This window comes from Oncorhynchus mykiss, chromosome 9 (genome assembly GCF_057628025.1).
Source record: "Oncorhynchus mykiss isolate SJ-2025 chromosome 9, ASM5762802v1, whole genome shotgun sequence".
Taxonomy (NCBI): Eukaryota; Metazoa; Chordata; class Actinopteri; order Salmoniformes; family Salmonidae; genus Oncorhynchus; species Oncorhynchus mykiss.
The window spans coordinates 42,021,405-42,041,688 of NC_143030.1; the positions used below are offsets into that span (position 1 = coordinate 42,021,405).

At 41.6% G+C, this 20,284-nt stretch overlaps 1 protein-coding gene across 2 annotated transcripts in view; it reads left to right on the plus strand.

Annotated features, from left to right (window-relative positions):
• Window positions 1-5,862: 5,862 nt before the first annotated feature.
• iqsec1a (IQ motif and Sec7 domain ArfGEF 1a) overlaps window positions 5,863-20,284 on the plus strand; it is a 187,335-nt gene continuing 172,913 nt past the window's right edge. For both annotated transcript variants that reach the window (XM_021615546.3, XM_021615553.3), the window contains exon 1: window positions 5,863-6,889. In XM_021615546.3, coding sequence (XP_021471221.3) covers window positions 6,630-6,889 — 260 coding nt within the window. In that variant the 5' untranslated portion in view covers window positions 5,863-6,629. The remainder of the gene's footprint in view (window positions 6,890-20,284) is intronic.

Sequence of the window (20,284 nt, forward strand, 5' to 3'; positions counted from 1 at the left end):
TATTGTTCACATTACTACATCTGTTGTTTAGTTTGCATCTCTTTCTTTTTTAATGCAGGAGTTTGTTTTCAACTCACTTTATATCGTTAGCCTGAATGCTAGGGGTTTTCCTTACAAAAAGCCTTATTTTATATTGTAAACGCAGTAAAGAAGATGTTGTACTTCTTCAGGAAACTCTCATGTGAAAGTGACTTCTATGAATGGTGGGTGGAGGAGTCAAGCGCAGAGAGCAGGTAGTTCCGTATGTGGATCTTTTATTCCAATGACAGCGGAAAAACGGACATGCAAAACACAAGGGTGCATGAAACAACCCTTCCAAATAAACAAGACCAAAACTGTCCGGAAAAATAGAGATCACAATAATCAACCAACACCATAAAACAGAGAACAAGCCCGCACAATAACCAGCGGGCCTAGTGCCCTTAAATAGCCTACCAACAAAACTAAACTCAAAACAGGTGTAACCAATTAGACCCAACTAACAGAAACAAAAGTAAAGGGAATCGATGGCAGCTAGTAGGCCGGCGACGACGACCGAGGGCGCCGCCAGCACAGGAAGAGGCACCATCTTCGGCGGGATTCGTGACAGTGACTTGAAATTTTGGAAGTCACAATGGGGAGACATGGCCTATTTCTGTCATGGATCAAACCATTCTGCTGGTGTTTTGACACTTATCCACAATTTTAAAGGTGACATTCTAGAATCCACATCTTCACAGGATGGGAGATGGGTCATAGTGTTAAACTTGACAATGCTATTTTCATCATCTGTAATGTGTATGGACATAACTCACATGCTCCAAATAAGACCCTTTTTGCTCAATTTACCAGGAAATTACAGGATTTACACAACAAATACTTTTTATTTTCCAGTTCTCTTAGGGGATTTTAACGAAACACCTGATGACTGTGTTGATAATTTTCCTCCTAGAATGAGTCAAAGCCCTCAAAATAGCAATATCATCACAACATTATGCAAGGATCTCTCTGTTGATGATGCCTGGCGTTATTTCAATCCGGATGCAAAGGAACAACAAAACTATGTCACAAAAATCTAGAATATATTTATTCCTTATTTCCCCCTTTTTGTTACAATTTGTTAGAGATGTACACTACCGGGCAAAAGTTTTAGAACACCTACTCATTCAAGGGTTTTTCTTTATTTTTGACTATTTTCTACACTGTAGAAAAATAGTGAAGACATCAGAACTATGAAATAACACATATGGAATCATGTAGTAATCAAAAAAGTGTTATACAAATTAAAATACATTTGATATTTGAGATTCTTAAAATAGCCACCCTTTGCCTTGATGACAGCTTTGCACACTCTTGGCATTCTCTCAACCAGCTTCATGAGGTGGAATACCTGGAAAGTATTTCAATTAACAGGTGTGGCTTGTTAAAAGTTGTGGAATTTATTTCCTTCATAATGCGTTTGAGCCAATCAGTTGTGTTGTGACAAGGTAGGGAGGTATACAGAAGATAGCCCTATTTGGTAAAAGACCAATTCCATATTATGGCAAGAACAGCTCAAATAAGCAAAGAGAAGAGATTTTTGGTTCCAACCGCTGTGTCTTTGTGAGACGCGGTGTTGGTGAATGGATGATCTCCGCATGTGTATTTCCCACCGTAAAGCATGAATGAGGAGGTGTTATAGTGTGGGGGTGCTTTTCTGGTGACACCGTCTGCAATTGATTTAGAAATCAAGGCACACTTAACCAGCATGGCTACCATATCATTCTACAGTGAAACGCCATCCCGTCTGGTTTGCACTTAGTGGGACTCATTTGTTTTTCAACACGACAATGACACAACACAAATCCAGGCTGTGTAAGGGCTATTTTATACAGAAGGAGAGTGATGGAGTGCTGCATCAGATGACCTGGCCTCCACAATCCCCCAACCTCAACCAAATTGAGATGTTTTGGGATGAGTTGGACAGCAGAGTGAAGGAAAAGTAACCAACCAGTGCTCAGCTTATGTGGAAATTCCTTCAAGACTGTTGGAAAAGCATTCCAGATGAAGCTACCTGAGAGAATTCTAAGAGTGTACAAAGCTGTCAGCTAGGCAAATGGTGGCTACTTGAAGAATCTCAAATATAAAATGTTTATTTTTTAATTTTAATTTTACCCCTTTTCTCCCCAATTTCGTGGTATCCAGTTGTTTAGTAGCTACTATCTTGTCTCATCTCCCTTACGGGCTCGGGATAGACGAAGGTTGAAAGTCATGCGTCCTCCGATACACAACCCAACCAAGCCGCACAGCTTCTTAACACAGCGCACATCCAACCCAGAAGCCAGCCGCACCAATGTGTCGGAGGAAACACCGTGCACCTGGAAACCTTGGTTAGCGTGCACTGCCCCCGGCCCGCCACAGGAGTCGCTGGTGCAGTACAGCGCCCAAATATAAAATATATTTGATTTATTTAACACTTTTGGGTTACAACATAGTTCCATATGTGTTATAAAAAATGGTGAAAATCTGACCAAAATTACTAATCATCTTGTTAAGGAATTATCCATAGTGACTAGCAAAAAAATAAATACTAGAATTGTCATATTTTTTGTATAATATTTTTTTTATACATTTCTTTCTGTTTATATATATATATATATATATATATATATATATATATTGTCTGTATTTAATATGTTCTTGTTTATACCTGTGTTTTGTTAGACATGTTTGATGTAAGTTGTTGAAGAATTTTGTATAATGAATATAAAAATATATCGAATCAGGAATCAAATAAAATAAAATGTTATTTGTCACATACACATGGTTAGCAGATGTTAATGCGAGTGTAGCGAAATGATTGTGCTTCTAGTTCCGACAATGCAGTAATAACCAACGAGTAATCTAACCCAACAATTCCACAACAACTACCTTATACACACAAGTGTAAAGGGATAAAGAATATGTACATAAAGATATATGAATGAGTGATGGTACAGAACGGCATAGGCAAGATGCAATAGATGGTATCGAGTACAGTATATACATATGAGATGAGTAATGTCGGGTATGTAAACATATTAAGTGGCATAGTTTAAAGTGGCTAGTGATACATGTATTACATAAAGATGGCAAGATGCAGTAGATGATATAGAGTACATTATATACATATGTGATGAGTAATGTAGGGTATGTAAACATTATATTAAGTGACATTGTTTAAAGTGGCTAGTGATACATTTTTTTACATCAATTTCCATTATTAAAGTGGCAGGAGATGAGTCAGTATGTTGGCAGCAGCCACTCAATGTTAGTGGTGGCTGTTTAACAGTCTGATGGCCTTTATGGAAGCTGTTTTTCAGTCTCTCGGTCCCTGCTTTGATGCACCTGTACTGACCTCGCCTTTTGGATGATAGCGGGGTGAACAGGCAGTGGCTCGGGTGGTTGTTGTCCTTGATGATCTTTATGGCCTTCCTGTGACATCAGGTGGTGTAAGTGTCCTGGAGGGCAGGTATTTTGCCCCCGGTGATGCGTTGTGCAGACTTCACTACCCTCTGGAGAGCCTTACGGTTGTGGGCGGAGCAGTTGCCGTACCAGGCGGTGAGACAGCCCGACAGGACGCTCTCGATTGTGCATCTGTAGAAGTTTGTGAGTGCTTTTGGTGACAAGCCAAATTTCTTCAACCTCCTGAGGAGGAGCTGTTGTGCTGTGGTGCCTTTTTCACCACACAGTTTGTGTGGGTGGACCATTTCAGTTTGTCTGTGATGTGTACGCCGAGGAACTTAAAATGTATTACCCCTTCCACTACTGTCCCGTCGATGTGGATAGGGGGGTGCTCCCTCTGCTGTTTCCTGAAGTCCACAATCATCTCCTTTGTTTTGTTGACGTTGAGTGTGAGGTTATTTTCCTGACACCACACTCCGAGGGCCCTCACCTCCTCCCTGTACGTTGTCTCGTCGTTGTTGGTAATCAAGCCTACCACTGTAGTGTCGTCTGCAAACTTGATGATTGAGTTGGAGGCGTGCATGGCCACGCAGTCATGGGTGAACAGGGAGTACAGGAGAGGACTCAGAATGCACCCTTGTGGGGGGGCCCAGTGTTGAGGATCAGCGGGGTGGAGATGTTGTTACCTACCCTCACCACCTGGGGCGGCCCGTCAGGAAGTCCAGTACCCAGTTGCACAGGGCGGGGTAGAGACCCAGGCTCTCGAGCTTGATGACGAGTTTGGAGGGTACTATGGTGTTAAATGCTGGGCTGTAGTCAATGAACAGCATTTTCACATAGGTATTCCTCTTGTCCAGATGGGTTAGGGCAGTGTGGTTTCAATTGCGTCGTCTGTGGACCTATTGGGGCAGTAAGCAAATTGGAGTGGGTCTAGAGTGTCAGGTAGGGTGGAGGTGATATGGTCCTTGACTAGTCTCTCAAAGCACTTCATGATGACGGAAGTGAGTGCTAGTCGTTTAGCTCAGTTACCTTAGCTTTTTTGGGAACAGGAACAATGGTGGCCCTCTTGAAGCATGTGGGAACAGCAGACTGGGATAAGGATTGATTGAATATGTCTGTAAACATACCAGCCAGCTGGTCTGCGCATGCTCTGAGGACGCGGCTGGGGATGCCGTCTGGGCCTGCAGCCTTGCTAGGGTTAACACATTTAAATGTTTTACTCACTTCTGCTGCAGTGAAGGAGAGCCCACAGGTTTTGGTAGCAGGGCCATGCCAGTGGCACTGTATTGTCTTCAAAGCAAGCAAAAAAGTGATTTAGTCTGTCTGGGAGCAAGACATCCTGGTCTGCGACAGGGCTGGTTTTCATCCTGCTGGAAAATCCCTTTTAATTCTTATCATATGAAGAGAAATAATTAAGAGAAATTATAGATAAAAACGTATCGGTGCTCATCGGGCATTGGACATAAACATTACACAAGAAGTTTGAAATCGCAAATTCAACAATGAGTGGTTTGGAAGGAATCAGTGGCTAACTGCACCCATTGCAAAGCTATCACTAGCCTGTTATGAAGTTCAATTCATTCGCACCAAACGTAGGTATAAACATAAGCATTCACTGTGGAAGTTAATAGACTACATAAACCCTTCATATATAGGCTATGCGCAGCACTTCGTTCAATTTATCGAATCAGTTATTGTTTCATACGCAAACCGGAAGCAACACCTGTCAAACGCAGACATTTATCTCAAAACACAGGGATGTCGATTCGCACGGAACCAGTATTAGAGGACTTTGGAGTTTGCCAAAAAACAGTAGGCTATTCTGTCTGGAATTGTTACTCTCCTGCCATGTCAAAATTACTGACATGGCAGATTCAGTCTGGACTAAAATGACAGATCCTCCCCCAGTAAAACTAATCCCGTCCCAGATTAATCCGGGATTAGTTTTGCTGGGGAGGTCGGGTAATGTTATTATGTGCGCGGGAACAAAACACAATATCTGTAAATTTAGTCCAATACGAATCTGCCATTATTTTGACATGGCACGAGAGTTACAATATCAGACATAATAACCTACTCTTTGCAAACTCCACAATCCTCTGATAATACTCGTCTCGTGAGAATCGACATCCCTTGTGTTTTGAGATAAATGTCTGAGTTTGACAGGTGTTATTCGCGGTTTGAGCAAGAAACAATAACTGATTCGATATATTTAAAAAAGTGCTGCTCGTAGCCTTTTAAATGAAGGGCCTACATATATCAACTTTCACAGTGAATGCTTTTGTTTACGTTTTGTGCGAATGAATTGAAGATCCATAATGCATCGTAAAAAAAAATGTTTTTTTTGGGGGGGGGGGGGGGGTCATTTAGGACGTCTTCTACTGCGGATCGCTCAAATATCCTAATGATTATGATCACACTTCCTCAATTCAAATATTATGGCGACACTATACCAAAGATAGTTTGTTATGGTTTAGAAATTTGGGAAGCAAGCTCGAGTTATCAGTGTACCCTGCTATTGCCCGGACTTGTTGAAATATTTTCACGCCAAGAAAAAAAAACTCCAGGCTTCTGTTATAACTGTCAATTTATAAAAAACATTTTTTTTTTTTTTTAAGCAAGAAATACAGGGGGCAGTTTGGAAAAAACGAATCCCGTCCGAATCGTCCTCTGGGATAACGGACATTATGGGGTCATACCTACATAACCAACGTTCTCTAGTAATATTAGTACGGTGCGAATAGGGCTTTATTAAACCGCAATTTTGCACCAAACAGATTCTTAAAACTTGAAAACCCCGCCTACTTGACAACCACCATCTGTTTACGAAAAGTCACGGGTACAACGTGGACCGGAGGATGATAACGAGACATTTTACGGGGGTTTGGAACGGTAGCCTACAAGGGATTAATTTCAGATAGTATCGTATATGTTTCGGATAAATTGGCAAACTAAAGGGATATGAGACAATTGGTTCGACGTCCTTTTAAGGGTTAAATGTGTTTTCTTCCCTAACTGAAGTGGTTTTCGGAGATTAGTTGTTGCCGTTGGAACGCGCTTTGCACTGGGCACATTTCATTCTCGCTCTTTCAAACAGTACATGGAAACAATGGCGAGGCGCAAAAAGGCACATCGGGTTGGAATTTAACTGCGCGTAGCCATAACGCAGGTTGAAAACGGGCTTCGATAAAACAGAGTTTGGGGGGGTCAACCAGAGTCGGAGCGAGATGGAAAGCCCGACCGAGAACCCAACCAGGGCTGCGGAGTATCTGAAGGAGCTTAATAACATTATCGAGACCCAACAGGAGTTACTGGAGATGCACAAGACTAGGATAGAGGAGCTCGAGCTGCAAGTGTCCGAATTGTGTTCGGAAAACGCCTGCTTGAAAGACCAGTACCAGCGGCACCTGGCTACATGTAGGCTGCTGCAACAGGGCAACAGCCACGCAACGTTAGGTGCTATAAAGGAAAACATCACCCAAGAAAAGTAAGAATTTATTGCACTCACTGCACTATTGAAAAACATTTGATGTCGCAATTAATGTCCCATATTTTACTAAATCCTTGGCAGGAATCTGCTCTTTAAACCCCAGATAAACGCACACCAACTAACGTACACGTTTGTATAATGTTATATATTAAAAAAGTCTCTATAGACTTATAGCTAATAACATAGACTAAAGTAAAAGATTGCATCGAAAGTTATTTTCTAAGAGATCAAATTGGACACGCATTCTATTTCAGCCAAGCCAGTAGGTTTGAAACGCCACAATATAACGGAACGATAATAGGCCCTACATAGGTAAGTGGCAATGCCCCCAACATGTTGATACCTCTACCCAAGGTATAACAAAATACAACCATGTTTCTCCATATCTCTCAAGTTCTCCCATATGTGAAATGGATGGTTGTGTAAAAATATTTTACTGCAAAAGTTGTTAAATTGATAGCTATTGAGACACCCACTTAACTAAAACAGTGCAGAATAATACCTGGCTGGAGGGGAGGGGGCAACAACCTAATGAAACCCATTTAAAACGTTTTTATTTAACCTTTATTTAACCAGGTAGGCTAGTTGAGAACAAGTTCTCATTTACAACTGCGACCTGGCCAAGATTAAGCACAGCAGATTGACGCATACAACAACACAGAGTTACACATGGAATAAACAAACATACAGCAGAAAAAAGTATTTATGCAAATGAGGTAAGATAAGGGAGGTAAGCAGTAAATAGGCCATGGTGGCAAAGTAATTACAATATAGCAATCAAACGTGTGCTACAGGTGGGTGCTGCTATGGTGACCAGTGAGCTGAGATAAGGTGGGGCTTTACCTAGCGGAGACTTGTAGATGACCTGGAGCCAGTGTGTTTGGTGACGGGTATGAAGCGAGGGCCAGCCAACGAGATGTCGCAGTGGTGGGTAGTATATGGGGCTTTGGTGACAAAACGGATGACACTGATAGACTGCATACAATTTGTTGAGTATTATGTTGGAGGCTATTTTATAAATTACATTCGAGGATCGGTAGGATGGTCAGTTTTACGAGGGTATGTTTGGCAGCATGAGTGAAGGATGCTTTGTTGCGAAATAGGAAGCCGATTCTAGATTTAATTTTGGATTGGAGTTGCTTAATGTGAGTCTGGAAGGAGAGTTTACAGTCTAACCAGACACCTAGGTATTTGTAGTTGTCCTCATATTCTATTGACTCCAATGCTTCCCACAGTTGTGTAAGTTGGCTGGTTGTCCTTTAGGTGGTGGACCATTCTTGATAAACACGGGAAACTCTAGAGAGTGAACAACCCAGCATCGTTGCAGTTCTTGACACAAACCGGTGAGCCTGGCACCTATTACCATACCCCGTTCAAAGGCACTCACGGCTCGGACGTACTAGGTGGGCTGAGTAGTTGAAGCACAGGGACATGCCTAACAAGTATGGGGGCAGTGAAGCAAACCTCGCTATATGAGTCACATTTCAATTCCCAGCAAGCGGATTAACCCTATAGCCACTATGTGTAGATTTGTTTGTCTTTCACACCAGCAACCCGAGTTGTATTCCCTGACCCACCGTTTGCTACAATACCAAAAGGCTAAAATATCTTGGTGAGGTTGCTACATGTTGTAAAAAGGTTGTTTTAGTATTATTACAAGCAGTGCAACTTGTATTTTGAAGCAGTGACAATGTCATTTGAATAATGGTGTAAAAACCCTGTTATTTGAATGTTTCATTCCATTTGGATCAGTTGTAGGTCTACTCTTGACCGATGTATAAGGTCTTGAAAGGCACAGGACAGTCTGGCTGTATTTTTACTTCTGATGCTCTGTTTGTTGCCAATCATCCTTTTCCCAAGTCATCCTATATAGTCTAGCCACATAGGCCTATGCTCCCGGCAGGCCCAGTTATTTAGGAAAGCTTAACACGCGTTTTGCCTCCTATTCCGATCCGAGTCACTATTTATGACCTAGAACCTAATGCTTCAATATAGCCTAAATATTTGTCAATTAACTTTTAATATGTATTACCTTTTTATGTGTGGCATGAACATAACCAGTCACAAATAATCTGATTAGGCTACCTCAAAAGTCTCTCTTGTAGGCTACCTGCGCACATTCATCCATTCCACTCAAATATTATTCCAGCATCCAAACTGTGCCCCGGCCATTTGATGAATGGAAAGAGACATCCGTTACAAAACCACCAAAAAGTTGAATGACATTCGTAGATTGTCAAGCCAGGCATTTGATACTGAGTAGGGAGGGATGTATTTTCTGTTTGTCGAGATGGAATATGTCAATTGTATTGTGGTGTTGAAAACGCAAGCTATGATGAAAAGTGCTCGATGTCAGTAATTGGTATGCAGTTATGCGTTGCTTATTGGTTGCATGGTGCTTTGGCACAGAAACCTGTTGGTGGAAAATTGTTGCATATATTTTATATAATTATAAATATACCGTCAAAAGGTTTAAAATCTGATTTCCCCCTAGCTGTTCATTGTCTGCAGCCGGCTCTGATCAAGTCAAAAAAAATTGGTCACGTACAGACTGTGCCACAAAACCATGCTGAAGTGGTCAAGTTGATATCCATGTTTATAACCACAGGATTACTACAGTTATTGTTATATGTGGTGGTAATTGTTATTTTTTAGTTCATTTTATGAGAGGGGAGGGTGTGCACTTTTTTCTTTACAGTACAAGGGGATGGTCATGTGAAACTGTCCATAATAGAACTGTCCATCAATAGGCTACCTACCGCGTTCTCCCTGTGGGCCTGAGCTGTTGGGCACATTAAATGGAAGCTTTATGCACAGTTTGATCTCATAGAAGTGTTGCCATACAGAGCTTGGAATATGACCTTATTTGGAAACGTTTGAGGCACTGCATTTCATTCAAGCACCTGGAAGTTATTGTGTGGAGCAATCTGTTTTTAATGGGGTTTCAAACATTTCATATGAAGGAAATGCCCTTGAAATCATTCTTGGCAAATGTTTTATTTATTCCTTTGTTCCTGATTTGATGGGCTTTGTTTTCATGACATCTGGTTTGTGGTAACCATGTTTACAAAGTAGTGGGCTATTATGTAATCTAATTGTGTAAATCAAGTTTTATCTTGCATCCGGTTGGCCTGGCATTAGACTCAAAAATAGATTTGCAGTATGACTGTCTGAGGGTCATATTATTTGTTTTGTCATCAATACAAAAAACTGCCATGGCTTTCCCATGGTTTCATCATTATCTCAGCCTCTCTCTGTCCTGGTCACTCATCCCAGAGACCAGACTGAGACTCCAGGCTGTCAGGTTCACTAGTGTCATGGAGTCTGTTTGCTCCCTGTTTGGTAACCTCAGTTGGCTGAGGACTCTCCCATGCCAGGCTAGCTTAGCCTCGGTGTGCTAGTCTTTTAAGTGGATTTCGTGTGTTGGGCAGGGACATAAATCCAGGATATTTATGGGATGCGGTACAAGCTCTGGGATAGATCAATTATGCAATTACTTCCATACGTTTCATTTTTATATAGGAGGGCAGTCTGGGTGGCTCTTGTCTGGGAGTGATAGGAGGTTTAGCCACCGAGGGTGGGACAGGTTAGGGTAATGGAGCATATATCACAGACCGAGTGATACACACGCTGTCAGGATTACCCTCCTCAACTTAAAAGTCTATAAAAAAAAAAAATGTCACATGCGCAGTATGTAACAGGTGTAGAACTTACAGTGAAATGCTTACTTAAAAGCCCTTAACCAACAATGCCGTTTAGAAAATATTTACTAAATTAACTAAAGTAGAAAAATAAGAGTAACAACAGTGAGGCTAAATACAGGGGGTACCGAGTCAGTGTGTGAGTACAGGTTAGTCAATGTAATTGAGGTAATATGTACACTACCAGTCAAAAGTTTGGACACACCTACTCATTCAAGGGTTTTCTTTATTTGTACTATTTTCTACATTGTAGAATAATAGCTAAGACATCAAAACTATGAAATTACACTTGTGGAATCATGTAGTAACCATCACCAAATTCACTGAGAACACATTATATAGGATGAAGAAATAATACTCTGAGTCGCAGTTCCATACTACTTGTCAGACATAGAGAACTGATACTGTGTACTTGTTGGGTTGGGATTGGTGTGGGGTGTTGGGGCTCTGTGGGTGCCTTTTACCATTTTGTTGGATGCTTCATGTCTGACTCATTGTTAGAAAAATGTTTTGTCCAAATTGGATGTTGGATACTATATTTATTGAATATTGTATGACTCCTATGAATTAAAATGTCCTATTCTGGTCCAATCAATTAACTTAATTTCTCTGAGATTAAATTATAAAAAATAATGTTGCAGGAATGCTTATCTGTTTCTAACTACCAAAACGATTTCAGAACAATCTGAGATGGTGGGTGTCATGGCTTTCTGAAATAACATGGGACACATCTATCAATTGACCTATCAACAATCACCCATATTAGCAAACTTATTTCATTTCAAACTTCACATTTCTCTAGTAGGGCCTTATAGGTTATTTATTATAATGAACGATATCAGCAAAATGTCCACAATAAGTGGTCGGTGTCAACAAGGTTTGGTTTATCGTGCCGGCTCTAGTTTATATAAACTGAGTGTACAAAACATTAAGAACACCTTCCTAATATTGCGTTTTGTCCATGTCTCAAGGCTTACAACTCCTTTAACTTGTCTCCTCCCCTTCATCTACACTGATTTGAAGTGGATTTAATAAATTACATCAATAAGGGAACATAGCTTTTACCTTGTCAGTCCATGTCATGGAAAGAGCAGGTGTTCATAATATTTTGTACACTGTGTACATCATTGGTTGGGTGATAGCCAATGATGTATATAAACCCTGGATGACTGACGTCTTGAATCATCGCACAGCCATTTTGCTGCTACTCCTCATTTGAATATAATATGTATTAATTATTTATTAATGTCTATCGTTTATTTATTTTTTTACATTTACCTCTCTTCCTCCCCAATTTTGTGATATCCAATTGGTAGTTACAGTCGATTGCTGCAACTCCCATACGGACTCGGGAGAGGCGAAGGTCGAGAGCCATGCGTCCTTCAAAACACGACCCTGCCAAGCCACACTGCTTCTTGACACACTGCTCACTGTCGGAGGAAACACCGTACAGCTGGCGAGCGAAGTCAGTTTGCAGGAGCCCGGCAAGCCATAAGGAGTCGCTAGCGCGTGGTGGGACAAGGACATCCCAGCTGGCCAAACCCTCCCCTAACCTGGACGACGCTGGGCAAATTGTGCTCATGGGTCTCCCGGACACGGTCGGCTGTGACACAGCCTGGGATCAAACCCGGGGCTGTAGTGATGCCTCAAGCACTGCGATGTGCCTTAGACTGTGCCTTAGACCGCTGCGCCACTGTTTTTGACAAGTAAATTCTATTACAGACACCTTAATAATACTTGTAAATTATATTATGTGAACTGAACATATTTTAAAATTTAAATAAAACCTTTTCCTTAAAGTATATATTTTTAGAAAGTATTAGTGATACTGTCCCCACTTCAACAAAGAAATGCACATCATTTTGTCCTGTAGAATTCCATTAATTCCTGTGGAGGACTGCTGCTTCTGGGAGGTACCAATATGGCATCTGGTAGCTTTTAAAGCCTTTAATTGGACAATACATTGCATCAGCCTTCCAGGGTTTACATTATTGGTGTTAGCACTGAGAGATAGTACTGGAGGCCTAGGCTATGTGATGCTGGTTACTAAGCAGTCTGTGCTCTTCCTCTATGATCCTGATGAAATATGACAGAGATTATGAATGTAAAGTGGGTTTTATACAGGTTCCAGAGTGGTGTGGTGAATTATTTTTTTATCTGGGCACGTAGGTTTTCCTGACCTGGTAACCTAAACAGGTAAAACTCTGGGTTTTATACCGTATGACTTGATTTATCTGTTGTAAAGAGCTTTAATATGGGCTAGGATGAGACCAGAGTTCTAGTCAGGTCACATGGCTTTAAAAAACTCCCCCTTGGGGAAGATGAAAATCCTGTCAAAATGCAGCAACCTTGTACCTGCTAATATTAATTATATTTTAAAAGACTCTGTGGGTTTCTTGTACACAGACCCAGAGAAAGCAACATGACTGGACAATAAAACTCACATGGCTGAGCTTGCTTTATGCAGGTTTCCATCGTTTAGTCCTGCCACTGTAGGCCAAATAAAAAATGTACTCAGTCTGTCAGCTATTGTGTTTTAATGAATAATTCAAGTTAATCATTTTGTATTGAAAAAGTTTAGGTTGCCTAGTCAGCCCAGGTTTGAATATAAAACAAATGTTATCCCATTAACATTTTGGGCTATAAATGCACAGCATTACCACTTTGTTTACCCTGGCTAGAGGGACAGGGCATATAGTACGCTAGACTTGAAACAGAATCCAAAGGAGATTTCCTATGTTCAACGTAAGGCCAGATTTTGGTTCAGGCTAGTAACCCTACAAATGCTCAGACTGAAAGAATACTCTTGTGTCGATTATATTTTATTAAACTAAATCAAAAGTGGTGTAGTGCTGCCACACCTGATTGAAAAGTTCTGTGGCAAATGCCGCCTTGCCACACGTTTTCCGCCGTTCCTGGTTGTCTTGCTGGTTACTGAATCCTAAATGGCATATAAATGTGGAGGGCAATTTGAAATTGTGCTGTCTCCTTATAAATAGCAGGACTGCCTGAGATCTGTAAAGGTCATTTCAGCTGAAGAAAATGTAATTAAAATGTTGTGTGTACATGACACTTAAACTGATCATTATCTAAATCATTATCTAGAGATTGGCAGAAAAATCTAATAAAATTTTATTTGTCACATACACATGGTTAGCAGATGTTAATGCGAGTGTAGCGAAATGCTTGTGCTTCTAGTTCCGACAATGCAGTAATAACCAACGAGTAATCTAACCTAACAATTCCACAACAACTACCTTATACACACAAGTGTAAAGGGATAAAGAATATGTACATAAAGCTATATGAATGAGTGATGGTACAGAACGGCATAGGCAAGATGCAGTAGATGGTATCGAGTACAGTATATACATATGAGATGAGTAATGTAGGGTATGTAAACATATTAAGTGGCATTGTTTAAAGTGGCTAGTGATACATGTATTACATCAATTTCCATCAATTTCCATTATTAAAGTGGCAGGAGATGAGTCAGTATGTTGGCAGCAGCCAATCAATGTTAGTGGTGGCTGTTTAACAGTCGGATGGCCTTGAGATAGAAGCTGTTTTTCAGTCTCTCGGTCCTTGCTTTGATGCACCTGTACTGACCTCGCCTTCTGGATGATAGCGGGGTGAACAGGCAGTGGCTCGGGTGGTTGTTGTCCTTGATGATCTTTATGGCCTTCCTGTGACATCGGGACACCAGGTGTCCTGGAGGGCAGGTAGTTTGCCCCCGGTGTTGTGCAGACCTACCCTCTGGAGAGCCTTACGATTGTGGGCGGAACAGTTGCCATACCAGGCGGTGATACAGCCCGACAGGATGCTCTCGGTTGTGCATCTGTAGAAGTTTGTGAGTGCTTTTGGTGACAAGCCGAATGTCTTCAGCCTCCTTCACAACGCAGCAGCGCCTCCTTCACAACGCTGTCTGTGTGGGTGGACCAATTCAGTTTGTGTGATGTGTACGCCGAGGAACTTAAAACTTACTACCCTCTCCACTACTGTCCCGTCGATGTGGATAGGGGGGTACTCCCTCTGCTGTTTCCTGAAGTCCACGATCAACTCCTTTTGTTTTGTTGACGTTGAGTGTGAGGTTAACTTGATGACGAGTTTGGAGGGTACTATGGTGTTAAATGCTGAGCTGTAGTCGATGAACAGCATTCTCACATAGGTATTCCTCTTGTCCAGATGGGTTAGGGCAGTGTGGTTGCGATTGCGTCGTCTGTGGACCTATTGGGGCGGTAAGCAAATTGGAGTGGGTCTAGGGTGTCAGGTAGGGTGGAGGTGATATGGTTCTTGACTAGTCTCTCAAAGCACTTCATGATGACGGAATTGAGTGCTACGGGGAGGTTGTCGTTTAGCTCAGTTACCTTAGCTTTCTTGGGAACAGGAACAATGGTGGCCCTCTTGAAGCAAGAATACTGCCATCAATCCACGGTTTCTGGTTTGGGACCATATTCTGTAATTCAGGTCTTCTCACGTGCTGCTCTTTGTCCTTATTTTTATAATGCCTATTGAATATCTTACTGCATGCTGTTAAAGCAGTGTGGAAAGGATAGGCCTTCCGTCATATCATCAGACACTAGATAATCATCAGCCTTTCGTGTCATTGAGGCAGCATAGTCTTGAATGTCAAACAGAAACCTCTCTTATCTTGAGTTTCGGTATTCTCAAGGACGTAGAACTTGAAAGTTCGCCTATTTCTAGCCTACTATTTTGTCTCAAACAGCCTTAATGATTTTATTTTAGTCTTGGTGTTATTTTTATCCCCTCGGGTCTATTTATACCATGGGCAGAAAAAAGAACAGTCTTTCAGCTGCGGGATGAGACGTCACTTGTTAAACTGCCACTTATCTTGGGTTCTGTGCATGATTAGCTCTCTCTTTCCCCCACGTCTCCTTTTCAAATCACAGACCAGTGGGGAGAGTCATAGGGACACCTGACAATAGGCCTTGTGTTGCCAAGTAAACACACGTCTCCCTGGATGGTTCTGCACAGTGAGGCGAGCCCCTGGGAAGCGCTGCATGTCAGGTTCTGAGAGAGGGGGAGAGGGCCACTGCACATGTATTTGAGATACTATATATCCTAAACCCCAGGTTAGGGTGATTAGGTAGGGGTTGATTTGATTTCACCGCCTAATATAGGCTTGAATTCCCAAGCTGGTTCCAGCTGGAGTAGAGCTGGATCAGGTTGAGTAAAAAGCCAATTTATGCTTGATCCCAAATGTGGTCAGAGGCTTCATATGGAGGACGCCTCCAGAGACATGCAGAGACCAAATCGAGCTCCGTACCGCATCACCGTGTGCCTCCCAAATTTTATAACAATGCGGAGGGCTCTGTATAACTTCGATTTGACGTGATTGGTTGATGGTGGGGGGGTGAGGTCCTGTATAAACACACTCATTTCATTGACAACTTCCTTCGCAACAGCTCTGCTCTGCTACACAAAGCGTAAGAAGTATGAATGCCCTGACTTCTGCATAGGCCGTATCACAGTAAATGCTGTATGGCCACTGTAGATAACGGATTGACCATAAAGAGCCTTTAAAGCCTGTTAAATCTCACTACAGCCTGCTATCCAGTTCTTTGTTTTACCCTACCACACACACACACACACACATTCATACCACACACACTCAGTTCTTGGAAATAAGGGAAGATGAGGGAGCAGTTGGTTTCAGAGTCAGCCGGGAGAGGAGACAGGCGGGGAGAGTGGCTCATGCTCTTCTTAATGTTTCCTAAACAGTCTGCCTTGTCAGCTCTCTGTTGTCTAAGTATTTATGCTGACTATATGCAGCTTCTATAATCAGCTCTTGTAAAGAACAGACATCCACAGTTGCATCTTTCCAAGACCATTTAAGAGTCTCTGAATGACAGACGGACAAATGTACAGTCCATTATTCAATTGTTATGTAATTGTACTTCAGGCCAGGAGGTGCAATAAGTAAATAGGAAATAAGGTTACGCGTCATCCTCATTGTTAAACAGTATAGCATGGCATAGTTTAATCCTGTCAGCTGAATGTCAAAATACAGACTGGCACAAACAGTCACTTGTACTTACAAGTGACTTAACGCTAGCTGGCCACAAACTTCACAAATCTCCAGTTGTACTAAGTAAAACATAACCTGAGCAACAAAAAAAAGTGATGTTCTGTCATTGAGCAGAATATGTATATGTAGCATGGTATTTACTCTGGCCTGGTCCAGTCTTATTGCGTGATGCATTAGAAAACTGCAGAAGGTTTAATAAGAGTGGCTCCTCTCTGATCCCAACAGGTCCTCTGGGGCCTGGGAATGAATGGGGTTTGCAAGCACTTTCATTTCTTATCTCGCCAGATATATCTGCAAACTCTCATTCAGCATTCTAGCTCATTTCCCAGCCCTGAATGGCCAACATGCTGTAAACAATATTTTGGATGCTGACCCAATCTTTGCAGAGATAGTTTCTCGAACCGCAAGATGTCAAAGAAGTGATCTAACCAACAAAAAAAAAATAATTATAAGTAAAAAAATCCAGGAAATATAAACAATTTATTCAAACCAGGTCCTTGGTTTAAATATGTTTTTAAAGAAACCAACTGAGGCATCTGCAACAAAGCACTTGGATAATTAAGTAATGTTATGCATAAAACAGTTCGATCCCTCAGTGGGCTTTTGACTAAGTGGAACATAGCCATGGGCCTCTCTCTGGCGAAAAGCCCACTTGGGTCTGCTTCAATACTTAGTGCTATGCTTCTGTTTATTTATGTCACTACTTTTGACCAAGAATGCACTATATAGGGAAGAGTGTGTATTCGACCTATGGGTTCCCCAACTGGGTGATTTAAAAAAAAAAAAAAATCCTGTGGCTTAATACAGTTGATGATCCCTGGTCTATGCGTTTGAGGCTGGGGTGGTATTAAATGGAGTGTACAGTCTTGGCCAAAAGTTGAGAATGACATCCATATTAATTTTCACAAAGTCTGCTGCATCAGTTTGTATGATGGCAATTTGCATATACTCCAGAATGTTATGAAGAGTGATCAGATGAATTGCAATTAATTGCAAAGTCCCTCTTTGCCATGCAAATGAACTGAATCCCTGCCACAAAAGGACCAGCTGACACCATGTCAGTGATTCTCATGTTAACACTGGTGTGTTTTGTTGAGGACAAGGCTGGAGATCACTCTGTCATATTGGTTGAGTTCAAATCAGACTGGAAGCTTCAAAAGGGGGGTGGTGCTTGGAATCATTGTTGTTCTTCTGTCAACCATGGTTACCTGCAAGGGCTTCACAGGTAAGGATATTGCTGCCAGTAAGACTGCACCTAAATCAACCATTTATCGGATCACCAAGAACTTCAAGGAGAACGGTTCAATTGTTGTGAAGAAGGCTTCAGGGAGCCCAAGAAAGTCCAGCAACATAGGACTGTCTCCTAAAGTTGATTCAGCTGCGGGATCGGGGGAACCACTAGTACAGAGCTTGCTCAGGAATGGCAGCACGCACAGTGAGGCGAAGACTTTTGGTGGATGGCCTGGTGTCAAGAAGGGCAGCAAGGAAGCCACTTCTCTCCAGGAAAAACATCAGGGACAGACTGCTATTCTGCAATAGGTACAGGGATTGGACTGGTGAGGACTGGGGTAAAATTATTTTCTCTGATGAATCCCCATTCCGATTGTTTGGGGCATCTGGAAAAAAGCTTGTCCGGAGAAGACAAGGTGAGCACTACCATCAGTCCTGTGTCATGCCAACAGTAAAGCATCTTGAGACCATTCATGTGTGGGGTTGCTTCTCAGCCAAGGGAGTGGGCTCACTCACAATTTTGCCTAAGAACACAGCCATGAATAAAGAATGGTACCAACACATCCTCCGAGAGCAACTTCTCCCAACCATCCAGGAACAGTTTGGAGACGAACAATGCCTTTTCCAGCATGATGGAGCACCTTGCCATAAGGCAAAAGTAATAACTAAGTGGCTCGGGGAACTTGATATTGATATTTTGGGTCCATGGCCAGGAAACTCCCCAGACCTTAATCCCATTGAGAACGTGTGGTCAATCCTCAAGAGGCAGGTGGACAAACAAAAACCCACAAATTCTGACAAACTCCAAGCATTGATTATGCAAGAATGGGCTGCCATTAGTCAGGATGTGGCCCAGAAGTTAATTAACAGCATGCCAGGGCGGATTGAAAAAGAAGGGTGAACACTGCAAATATTGACTCTTTGCATCAACTTCATGTAATTGTCAATAAAAGCCCATAAAATGATTGTAATTATGCTTCAGTATTCCATAGTAAAATCTGACAAAAATATCTAAAGACACTGAAGCAGCAAACTTTGTGGAAATTAATATTTGTGTCATTCTCAAAGCCACGACTGTCCGTGCATTCGGAAAGTATTCAGATCCCTTGACTTTTTCCACATTTTGTTACGTTACAGCCTTATTCTAAAATTGATTAAATTGTGTTTTGTGTTTTCCTTCAACAATCTACACACAATACCCCATAATGACGAAGCAAAAACAGGTTTGTAGATAAAAAAATTTGCAACAAAAAAATAATACATGAAAAAGGTACATCAGAGCTATCTTTTTTTGAAGGTGCATGGTAACTGTTGAATAAGATGAGGAAAAAAATTGACATTTCTACATTTTTTAAAAAGATTTTGTGGCATAAAGAAAGTTAACACATCAGACAGGTGAGGCGATATAAATATTACTCTGAGCAAAAGATTCTGTTTTTGGATTTTCAGACATTATTTCTTGAAGTTCTTAATGATGAAATGCCTATGTATGTTATGTTGTAAATGTGAACAATAATTAATGCCACCATTTCAGATGACTTTGATGTTTTTCTTGCGTTGTACCCAATGATTTATGAACACTTGCTTGATGGGTTGATATCCTCATTCTGGTTTTACAGACGTGTTTAATATGTTTTATGTACACACTTTATTAGAATATTTATGAAATGCACATTGTTATATTTGGTAACACTTATTTTCCCTCGACTCCAACCCCATTCGATGCATTGAACGGATGTAGGTGGAGCTATGTCTACATAAGGGTGCTAATTAAAAATAAATCACCAAAGCTCTGACGAAGGCCTTGAGTCCAATATGTAAAGCTTATTTTAGAGCAGTAATACTAGCAAGAGCAGTGTGCGGGTTTCTTTTTTTGTAAAAAAATGTATATGCAGTATGACATTTACAAAGGTATTCAGACACTTTACTCAGTACTTTGATGCACCTTTGGTAGCGATTTCCAGCCGCGAGACTTCTTGAGTAGGATGCTGAAAGTTAGGCAAACCTGTATTTGGGGAGTTTCTCCCATTTTTCTCTGCAGATCATCTCAAGCTCTGTCAGGTTGGATGGGGAGCGTCGCTGCTACAGTTATTTTCGGGTCTCTCCAGAGATGTTCAAGTCCAGGCTCTGGCTGGGCCACTCAAGGACATTCAGACACTTATCCCGAAGCCACTCCTGAGTTGTCTTGACTGTGTGCTTAGGGTCATTGTCTTGTTGGAAGGTGAACCTTCACCCCCGGTCTGAAATCCTGAGCGCTCAGGAGCCGGTTTTCATCAAGGATCTTTCTGTGCTCTGCTCCGTTCATCTTTTCATCGATCCTCGATCCTAACTAGTTTCCCAGTTCCTGCCGCTGAAAAGCATCCCCACAGCATGCTGCCACCACCATGCTTCACCGTAGGGATGGGCCCAGGT